The 11,419-nt window shown below is 40.2% G+C and overlaps 1 protein-coding gene across 1 annotated transcript in view; it reads left to right on the top strand.

Moving 5' to 3' along the window:
* Positions 1-1,458: 1,458 nt before the first annotated feature.
* MAPKAPK3 (MAPK activated protein kinase 3) overlaps positions 1,459-11,419 on the top strand; it is an 85,650-nt gene continuing 75,689 nt past the window's right edge. The window contains exon 1 of the mRNA XM_056857344.1: positions 1,459-1,724. Within this exon, the coding sequence (XP_056713322.1) occupies positions 1,500-1,724 (225 nt within the window). The 5' untranslated portion in view covers positions 1,459-1,499. The remainder of the gene's footprint in view (positions 1,725-11,419) is intronic.

Raw genomic sequence — 11,419 nt, 5'->3', positions numbered from 1 at the left:
TTTTCTCATATGTCGGGCATTTTACGCATAGGCTTACACGGGCAGATGTGAAATCTAATTTTTAACTATCGTAAAAAAGTTATATTTTAGTTTTTAAAATTACTTTAAAGAGTGTTCTGATGTATGATGTCAGTGACTAATTCGTAAAAAAGAGATATTCTTGCTGGGAAAGCGTTTCTACTTTGCCCTCCACCCCCTTATGTTCAGTGAGAAAGGTCACTTAAACACTCTGCACTTGAACACTCTGCACATGCTTTTATTATTTGCGATGCCTCAGTATTAAATCTTAGAAGGGTTGTGAAAGATGGTGTTCTGTAAGCAAAGCCATTTGTTTTACTTCTTTTATGTTCTACTTTTCTCCCCAGTGGGAACCCAAAGTGCCTTTCAACGTTTCCTCTTCTCCATTTTATGCTGACCTCAACCCTGTGAGGAAGGTTAGGGCTGAGAGTGTATGACTGGCCCAAGGTCACCCAGCAATCTTCTGTGGGGAAGTGGGAGTTGGTGCTGCTATTTCCGTGCTTCCCATGCAGATCACTGCTAGGGGTTGACTTAGTCTCCAGCCCTGTTTTGGATCCAATTGAGTGCAATGATTCAGCATGCATGATACACATTAATATCTTAGTCTAGAAGGCCCCTCACTTTGGGTTCTTGCCTGTCATCATGGAAATGATTCACCAGTAATAAGTGATTGCAGACACATTCAAATTCTCCCATACAAATCTCAGATAATCAAGCCAGGTTTAAAGCTGTAATATTAATGTGTTTTTAAGTATTACAGCATGAGTTTAGGTTTAGAATTGCCAGCTTGCTTTTTTTGTGGGGTGGGGGTAGCTGTTCCTTTTAACAGTTGCGTGCTATAAATGGTTCAGCTGTTAGTTTTTTTTACCTGACAGAGATGGGAAGTACTGCACCTGTTGAAATTTTGCTTGTTAAAAGTTTGATGCAGCTGATAGTGAGCTTTGGTTCAGGGAAGGTTATGCTGGGGTCAATTCTGTTAGTGTTTAAAGTGTCCCTGGACTTCTGTTTTGTTAAAAGTACAGGTACCCAGTCAGAAAAAAAGTTGGAATCAAACCCTATGTTTGCCTTGTAGTTAAATGGAATTTCTGAACATTTGGATGGCGGTTGTCCCATAGCATCGGGAAGGAGCTAGTATAAATAATAGCCCTTAATTCCATGCCTTTGTATGTAAAGTATGGTCAAGTCGCAGCCGACTTATGGCGACCCCTTTTGGGGTTTTTTTTATGGCAAGAGATTAACAGAGGTGGTTTGCCAGTGCCTTCCTCTAAATAATAGCCCTTCATTCCATGCCTTTGTAATTAAACAATATTTATTTTTCTTTCTTTCTTTTAACAGGAAATGCTTTAGTGAAATCTCAGGAAATGGACTAGGGCTATTTGAACCATTTGTTTTGAACTTCTTGATGGGGGTATTTCACTGAAGAGATTTCCCAGTAAACCTAGGGAGGCTGGCAGCTACGTTTTCTGAACCTGGAACTTGCTATGGAACAAAGTGCCAGTCAGGAGGGACCCCCGCCAGAGAATCATGAGGACCGCAAAAGCAACACAAGACCCTTGACTAGTGGAGCTGTCCCCATCAAGGGAGAAATAAAGAAACATGCTGTTACAGATGACTACAAAATCTCTAAGCGGGTGCTGGGCTTAGGCATTAATGGCAAAGTACTGGAATGCTTTCACAAGGAGAAAGGACAGAAATGTGCTTTGAAGGTATGGTTCCTTTTTTATTTTTGAGGTCAGAGATAACAACTGTATTCTCTGTCAAAGACTGCATGTTACTGAAAGGAGCCTTGTTGCAAACTTTTAAGGTTCCTCCAAGCAGTTTCTGAATTAGTGTTTTAAATTACTAATTGTGAAAATTGTTTTGCTCCTTTGTGTGGGCTAAAATATACTTCATTTATCTCCCTCCCCCCTCCCAGTGAGTCAGATACTCATTTGAATACTGATGCTATGTGGTAGTGAGGTAGGGAATTATTGCCTGAGTTTGGCAGTTCAAGAGGTCTGAGCTGGAAGCTGACAAGGTACATCTTTGTAATCACTTTAATATGGATTAACAACAAGGCTAATAGTGCGCAGACTCAAGGATTCCCTGCCCAACAGCGCCCTGGTAAAACTGAGTTAATAGACATTTTATTGGTGCATTATAATAAGTGCTGCCTATATATATATATATATATATATATATATATAAATACATCATTAACATTGTGGTACTTAACTTGCAACTGATTTTTTCTGGGAAGGGCATAAATGTGTGGAGCATATGGATTGTTAATCTGTCCCAAGGGACTGGTAGTCGATAACCATGTTTTAAACCATCTTTTTTTTTTCTGGAGCGCAGGTTAGAAAAGTTTGACAGTCTTTGTTTTTTTTAACTTTGACAACATTTTGAGTGGATGATATTTAGGATATTTATGATCACACTAATTATAGAGAGAGCAAACATCCTTTAATATGGTCCATTTATACTTGTGAATTAACATGGATGGTGAAACAGGGCCATGACTAACAAGCTAGGCCAGATCCTTCCAGGCAGTTAAGGATGGTGAGAATCAAATTAGAGGATGTTGAATACTACAGCCTTAAGGCCGGGGATGGAGGGAGGGATATAAATTGAAAAATAAATACATAAAAATAAATAGAATCCAGCTTAATAGCAACATACACCATGAAAGCTGTGTTGCACCAGTAGAATACTTTGGTTTGCCTAGACTGGTACTGAGGGAGCAGGGGAAAAACTCACAATTGATGTCAACCCATGCTTGCTATGCTCACCAATGGCACGTTGTCTGTCTGTCTGGAGGTTGTGAATGGAGTGACAAAAGGCTCTGTACCAAACCCAGTATTCTTCATAATTTTTCAGTCAATTGGAGGAAGGGGAAATACTTCAAATTTGCAGATAAAACAACTGGGAGACATAGCTAACATTTCAGGAGACAGAAATAAAATTAAAGCTGACTTTGATGGTTTGGAAAGTTGGGCTGAAACGAATTGAATTGAGCAGAGACAAATCTAAAGTTCTGCATTTGGACAAAAATAATCAAATGCAGAGGTATAGGGTGGGAGATACCTGGGTTAACAGAAGTATATGCAAAAAGGATTTGGGGATTGTAATTGATCACAAATTGTACTTAAGTCAGCAGTTTGATACGGCTACAAAAAGACTAATCTGTGTTAATAGAAGCCATAGTGTCCACATCACAAGCAGTAATAATTCTGTTCTGTTCCACACTAGTCCGACCTTATCTACAGCATTATATCCAGACAATTTGGAAAAGGTTCAGAGTGTAGCAAGAAAGATGTTCAGGGATCTGAAAAATAAATACTAGGAGAAAAGGTTGAGGGAAGTAGGTCTGCTTAGCATGGGGAAAAGAAGAATGAATGGGGACATGACAACAATTTTTGAATACGTTTGTGTTGCTCCGGAGGGAAAGACCATGACTTAAGTTACAGGAAAGTAGGGTTAACGTTAGGGGAAACTTCAGAAAAGTAACACTAGTTCAACAGTAGAGGCAGTGACCTTGGGGGGAAGTGCACTCTCTCTCGAGGGCTTCAACCTAAGGTTGGACGGCCATTGTCAGGGATGCTCCAGCTTTGGATTTCCTGCACTGGACAGATGGTCGGAATAGAAAGCATGCAAGACCCCTTCTAGTTAGAGCGCAGAGATGGACATCTCTCTGCTCTTCTTTTTTTTTAACCAAAAATTGCCAGGACAGCAGGAAGGTCTTTGGAGAATAAGAAACTAGTCCAGTCTTGGGATTCATTGAGGCAGTATTTCTCTCTACTTGTGTGTCCACTCTTATTTGAACTAGCTAGCTAAACTATTGGCAGTGTCTCTTGTCTTCCCAATTATGTAATTTTATTAAGTCTTGTTGAGTCTTGGTCAATATTTGCTCTCCAAATATGTCTTTCAATTGAAATTGACATATACCATTTATAGATTAACCTAATGTAGGACTGTAGGGGGAAATTCTAACTAGTATGCTCACATCCATGGATGTATCTGGCCGTTCTGGAAACAAGGATTTTTTTCTCTTGCTCCCCCCCCCCCCTCCAGCATTTCTAATACTTGATCTAGCTTGGGAATCTGATATTTGTAGTGAGTCTGTCTTGGATAGAGTGCTTATAGTGTGATATAAATATAAGCTATTTTGCAATCATGTTGGTGCAGCTCTGCTCTTTATTAAATAGGGTTATCTGGTTATGCTAGAGGCTGAATTTTCCATGTGGTGCTAGAGTGCCAAAGAGTTTTTCCAGACATACTACTTTTAGGGTTTTTTAAGGTGATTTCTTATTGGTCAGAAAAATGCTACTACTACCATAGTCCTTTCCCTAATGTTTAGGGTGTGTTTTTTAAGGAGAACCATTCAGTAATATCAATTGCCAACTATATTTGGTACAGTTTGGAAACAGGTTTATCTTGTCATTTGTTGAAAACTAGGACAGAGAACTGGATCTGCCACATACTTCATACTCCTTGGGAAATTTCCTTTATGGAGGATACATTGCATTTGGCTGATGTGCTTCTCAGTAACTGAAGTACATGATTTAACATGCATATACATGTTTTAATGTCAGTTTAACTTGAACTGTGTTGGGAGTGTTGAGATATGTGTGTGTGTGTATATAAGTCCTATTGCTGAAATCATATTCATCAAAAACACTGAGTACTAGGATTTACAAGCAGATGAAAGAATGTGGTTTAATGTGTTTTGAAACGTTCTTTGTAAACCCTTTAGTAGGAGATGAAATAGAGAATTTTAATTTTTTTAATTGTCTTTTGAAGAGAGTATTTAGTTGAACAAAGACACAAGTTGACTTTTGTAGCCTTATTTCATAAGATCATATATTTTTCAAAACATCAGAGAATTAACCTCAATCTTTAAAGGCAACTGGTGATTTATGTGAAGGAGAGGATAGCAGTTCTGTCATTAAGGAAACTATTCCACAACTTCTGTATTCTTTGCCCGCCAGAATACTTGTGAAGCTGAAAGCAGTCAAATGTTCAAGTGAGTCAAGGGGCGGCAGGGTGGAGTCTTTCCATGCATTCCAATTTTCTGGTGCCCTTGTACTTCTGTCCCCATCTTAGAACTTTTACCAGGCTCTGTACAAATACAAATCAAAAATGGGAATTCTGGATGGGTGGCTTTGCTGAGTACGTAGCAGCAAAATAAAACAGGAACCCAGCGGCGCTTGAAAGACTAGCAATCTTTACTCCAGCAAATGTGTTCCTGAGTCAGAAGAGCTCACTTAATCAGATGCAACAGAGAGTGTATTGATTAGGTTGAAGCTTTTATATTCACAACAGAAGGGGGGTGTTATAAAGAAAAGCCAGTTTAAAGCAAGTCTAATAAAAAAGAGTGATCAGAGTGAGTGGCAGCCTTCCCTTTAGATGTTAGGTAGGCAAAGTAGGTTTAACATAAATTATTGTGCAAGATAACAGTAGGAAGTTACAGAAGTATATGCAAGATATTGGCACTTACAGTGAGTGAGAAATCACAGGTCCCTGTAAGAACTTGTCTTGAACTTGTTAATAAATTCTAATTTAGCAATTCCATGTTGGAGTCTTCCTTTGAAGTTTCCTTGTCTGATGACAGTAACTTTTAGATCTGCAGTGGAATGATCTGGATGATTAAAACGTTCGCCCGCTGGTTTCTGGCTATTGTGATTTTTAATGTCCGATTTGTGTCTGTTTTTTGCCCCTTTTATGTAGAGGTCTGACCCATTTGCCTAATGTAAATGCATGATGGCAGGGTACTTCATTGGAGGATGAGCTCATGAATGAGCCAGTATGGTGTAGCTGCTATTATTAGGACCTCCGATTATGTCTGCTTAAGTATATATTCAGACAAAGTTGGCATCTAGGTTTGTTGCAGGATCTGGCTCCTGAATTTTGTCCCTTCGGTAGTTCATTAGTGCAGGTGCTAAGTTGTTTTAATTTAGCAGGCTGTCTAAGAAAGGAAAGAATCCAGAGTATATTCCAACTTTGTCCATGATATCAACGATCTCTCTTTTGTCAGCTTCCTTGATTATGATACCAGAATGGTTTTGAGGCTGTTTATAAACATCGTTTTCAGCACAGTTGAGATTGTGTGGTAAGTGATGTTTTTTGCAGATTACTTCAGTTTGGTCATGGTGACAAAAGCATTCTATGTGAAAATCAATTGTGGCATTGTATCCATCAGGTGGGGAGTGTCCATGTGGCAAATTGGGTAGATGACAATTGATGCTTGGTGAGCTGAAGATATGGCATCTGTTTGGCAGTGATTTGTGGATTGCTTGGTTGAAGAGATAATGTTTGTCCAGTGGTGCTGTTCAGGGTGTGGTGGAAGTAGTCTTTCAGATTAAGACAGCAGAAATAGGCCTCCAAATTACCACAGACCTGTATCCTGCCTGTGGATTTGTTAGGGTAGGATACTCTTCATAAAACAAATGTTGTCTGGAGATCAGCCACGGCATCTCTTGCCTTTCACCTGTCATGTATCAGTCATGTCAGCCCTGTTTTTCAGAATACTGCTCCAGAGAAAACCCAGTTTCCAAATGTTTTGTTTTTGTTTATCGGGCTTATATGCCTCTGACAGCTCAAGCTCTTAACTAATCATCACTTTGCAGGTATCTCCAAAATTTCATGTATGCCTCTGTATACAGCACATATATAGGTCTCTATATGAAATACAAACTGGAAACATTCTCCACCCTGACTTGGCTAGCCTGATCTTGTCAGTTCCCATAAACTAAGCAGGGGTGATCCTGGTTAGTGTTTGGATGGGAGAGCACCAAGAAATACCAGGGTCACTACGCAGAGGCAGGCAATGGCAAACTACCTCTGAATAATCTCTTGTCTTGGAAACCCTTCAGGGTCGCCAAAAGTCAGTTGCAACTTGATGGCAAAAAACAAAAAGAACACTTTCTCCCAGCCCATTCAGACTGAGGAAGGCAGCAAGAACTGTAACAGAAAACTGAATGCCCATCCCTCATATTGTACAGTAATTTTGTTGTGAATTACTTTAAATCACAGGGATGATATATCATATTTTGATGTGGAAAGTCAGGTAAGTGGATCAGTGATGATCAATTACTCTACGTTACAGTTTCTCAAGCCTGATTATGTACACTGTTGTTTGGTCCCAGTCAACTACAGCTTCTTATACAGTCATTCATTTTCCTGACTAATTCTTATACATCTATTACTGTGCTAAACAACTAGATTAGCGACAGCGTTTTGCCCCCATAAGTTATGGTAACAATGTCCTTTAATATGGATTGTGCCACTTGCTAATGTGAATCTAAACCCCACGATGACTTATAAAGCCAACCTTCATTTTAGGTTCTTTCCAACTTTATTAGACTATATGGCATCTGAAACGGGCAGCCTATTCCTGAGCCCAGCAGCGCCTGGGCACGGCGTGGCCGAGGTGCTGCTGTGGCGCCTTGAAAGAGGTTTGGAGACTGCTGCAAGCAGGAAAAAGGGCTTTAAAAATGTTTAAAAGGGGGGAAGCCCCATAGAGAAAAGCAATACTGTGCCAGCAAAAACCTGGCGCAGCACCTCTGAGGCGTAGGGGGGCGTTCCCAGGCTGTAAGGGGTTAGGAAGCTCCATACCAGCAGCTCCACACCTGGAATGCCCCCGGGAACACCCCCTGAACACTTGCGCCATCGGGACGCAGGCTGGAGGCCAAGCTGGCGTCCCAGGGCCGCGCTGCTGTGGCAGGCCAGGTCGTAAGCTTCCCAGCGCCAGTGTCGTGCTAGTCTTGGTGGCACAAGTGGCATGGGCACCGGCACAAGTGGCACGGATGCCGGCACGGCTACTTGCGCATCTCTTGAACACTTTCAGCTTCAGAGCTCAGGAATGGGCTGTAATGCTCATGTTTCTTTATTTCCTTTGGGTTGAATCCTACAAACCACCAGTTCCTTGCACCCATGGAAGTATGTCTTGTCCACTTTTATCTTCCTCTAACAGCCTTCTCTGATGCCCCCAAAAGGCATTGCTTGGGCTGGGGGGGCCCATGATTTAAAGCCACCCACCACAGTATGTTGCAGTAAGGCAAGGGAATCAAGTAAAATTTCTGCTTGCTTGGGATGTTTAATTACCACATCATTGAAGTCTTCCCACAAAATATCATTTTTTCAGGGACAAATAACTTGGGCAGTCTAACTATCAGGCTGATCTGCAAATGTAGGAAAGCTTTACTCTGAGCTCAGCTTAATGTCCTTCCCTCTGTACTGTTAGAAGGTAGATATCGTGGTGTATCATACCTGGAATGTATATGCCCTTGTGCAAGTGTGGAAGTTGATACCGTTGGGCATGATTTACTGCATTGCCCTTTTTATGGCGCTCTTAGATATTTAATTACTCCTGTACTCCCCAAAAGCCCTGGTAGATCAGATCATGAGCCTTGGATAGAGTCCCCAGGTTTTATGCTGCTGCTAGAATCTGTTGTAGCGCTGTATTAATTTAATTAACTCTGCTATTTTTAATATCCATGTTACTTTTTAACGTGAACATTTCAGTTACTGTATGTATTTTTGTGCTGGTCTTTGACTGTAATAAACAATTAAATTCATACTTCTCCTACTAGTAGGGTTCCTTCTGCTTCAAGAGGCTCTGGTGGCAGAAGAGAGAAGGGGGAAATTGTTTTTTCTAATTCCCTCTCTTCATTGCATTCCACCATGTCAGGTAGCTTCTTTCCCACCAACCTCTAGCATTGCCTTTTTGGGGGTCACAGAATGTTTCTGTGGAAGGGTTCATAGGAGCCATCCTTTATTATATTCTGTCAACTTGTCTTTCCAGTCCCAGATATTGATGTTTGTTCTTAATACTCTCTCCAGAAACAGCATTTCTTTGGGTTCCTTCTTTAAAACAACCAGCACCTCCAGCCTCACCAACTGCTTTTAATAACAGTGGGGAAGAGTAAACTGTTAGTAAACACAAATGATTAGGAAGGAGGATTCAAAATGTTATGTATTCACAAAAAAAGGATTTGTAAGGATATGAGGTAAACATTATACATAAATAGGTATACTGCATTTATAAGCTTTTTTTTTAACCATTTGGATAACTTCTGTTGGCTGTAGTGCTAATTTACAGCAGGCTTCCAGCATCCATAAACCTTTCCCATCAAAGCTTTTCTGGACATGGCAGTTAGTTTCTTTTTGCCAGCAAACTGTCTTTCACTGTGGGAACAAACATTGATGTGGACAGATTACTCAATGGAAGGAATTTTTTACTGAAGTACTTGATGTGAAAGGTCTTTAATGGTAGAAATAGCCACAGAGCCCTATATTATTCAACCACTGAACATTGTGATTGGGAGGTCCCTGTTGTTTCCTATAATCTGTTCCTACAAGTGGAACTACTTAAAAATTTCACTAATTATTTTCAGTCTGAGATTGTAAAATTCAGCCCTCCCAAATTCAGTGAAGGAGCTTTACAGTGGCCTTGGTTATATTCTTAAAGTGTGAAATGGTTTCATTTATTCCACTTGGCATACAGGTAGCAGTTTTCTGTGTACTACTTAGAAGTGTTGTCAACTTCATTTCCATTTGATTGAAATGCCACACACATTGCCCCCTTAGGTCTAGAAAATGCAAGCTGGTTACTTGCTCATAAGCTAAACTGAGTAGCAGTGTTTTTGAACAGGGAAAATGCATGGATTTAAAATAATGGAGGAGGCAAACATGGCTGGTTCACACCACTCAAGGTAGATAAAAATAAATGATTTTAAAATAATTAAAAAGGATTTAAAAATGAAATAAGATCGTTTCAGTTGTTTTCTATTTAAGATACATGGTAGTCCAAAGGTTATTCATCATTAAATAAGGATTGTTTTTTTAATTATGTAGCATGAGATTGTATATTAATGCAGTGTTTAATTTTTTTGGTAAACAAATTCCATTAATCCATTCACAGTGTCATGCTCTTCCAGAGGTTTCTGTAAGATTATTTTGGGCAATTTATCTTTCTAGAAGATATAATCACAGATGCTTAGTTTTGCAGTTCTCAAAACTGAATTTGTGTCTGCAGAGATAACATGCCTCTTCTCCACAACAAAAAATGTTATAAAATAAATATACAGAGTTGAGAAAAATACTTTAATCCCATTATTCCTTTGCAAATCTACGTACACAGAATCAACCGCTTACCTTTTAAGTACAAAGTTTCAAGAAGTTCAATGAATAAGAAGATTGGAATAGTTCTCTCTCTGTGTGTGTAAAGTGCCTTCAAGCCGCAGCCGATTTATGGCGACCCCTTATGGGGTTTTCAAGGCAACAGACTAACAGAGGTGGTTTTGCCAGTTCCTTCCTCTGCACAGCAACCCTGGTATTCCTTGGTGGTCTCCCATCCAAATACTAACCAGGGCTGACTCTGCTTAGCTTCTGAGATCTGACGAGATCAGGCTAGCCTGGGCCATCCAGGTCAGGGCGGAATAGTTCTGTGCAAGGAGCTAGGTATGAGGAGGGAGAGGCAAGCAATAAAAAATGAAAGTGAAACCTTTGGAGCAGAGTAATCAACAAGTCTTGGGATCTTTGCATGTATAGCCTGAGGTTTATCATATTATTTTCTCCTGGGAGGAGAAAACCTATACTGGCAGCAGGCTATAAAAGAGATCCAGTTTGGGAATATTTAAATGAAGTTCCTCGATAGGGTTGCCAGGTCCCTCTTTGCCATCAGCGGGAGATTTTGGGGGTGGAGCCTGAGAAGGGCGGGGTTTGGGGAGGGGAGGGACTTCAATGCCATAGAGTCCAATTGCCAAAGCGGCCATTTTCTCCAGGTGAACTGATCTCTATCAGCTGGAAATCAGTTGTAATAGCAGGAGATCTCCAGCTACTACCTGGAGGTTGAGAAAAATATGCACAAGTACTACTGGGATAGTAGTGAAAATATAGTACTAGGCTCAAACCAATTAATTTAAATAATACACAAGCAAACTATGCAAACATATATTGTGAACAATGTGTAACATCTACAGACAAGTGAAAACAGCAGTGATAGTATGTACAAGCAAATCTAAGATGGAAAGTCTTTTTCAAGGTAAGTAAGAGTCTTATCTCTAGGTTGTTTTCTTCAAAAAGCAACACGAGGAAGGCTGAAAAAGTCCACAGTAACGCGGTCCGGATGCACACTAGCGTTTTCACTGCAAAATTGCAGCTTCATCAGCTGGAATCTTCATAGATATTAATTGGTTTGTCTTTGTAGATGCCATAGCCATTTTGAGCAGCCTTTTTGGTGCAACAAGACTGAATTATTCTCTCTGTATTAGATTGCTATTATTGCATCTACAAAGACAAACCAATTAATATCTATGAAGATTCCAGCTGATGAAGCTGCAATTTTGCAGTGAAAACGCTAGTGTGCATCCGGACCGCGTTACTGTGGACTTTTTCAGCCTTCCTCGTGTTGCTTTTT

The sequence above is a fragment of the Euleptes europaea genome, chromosome 1, assembly GCF_029931775.1.
Source record: "Euleptes europaea isolate rEulEur1 chromosome 1, rEulEur1.hap1, whole genome shotgun sequence".
Lineage (NCBI taxonomy): Eukaryota > Metazoa > Chordata > Lepidosauria > Squamata > Sphaerodactylidae > Euleptes > Euleptes europaea.
This window is presented reverse-complemented; position numbering and strand designations above follow the sequence as displayed.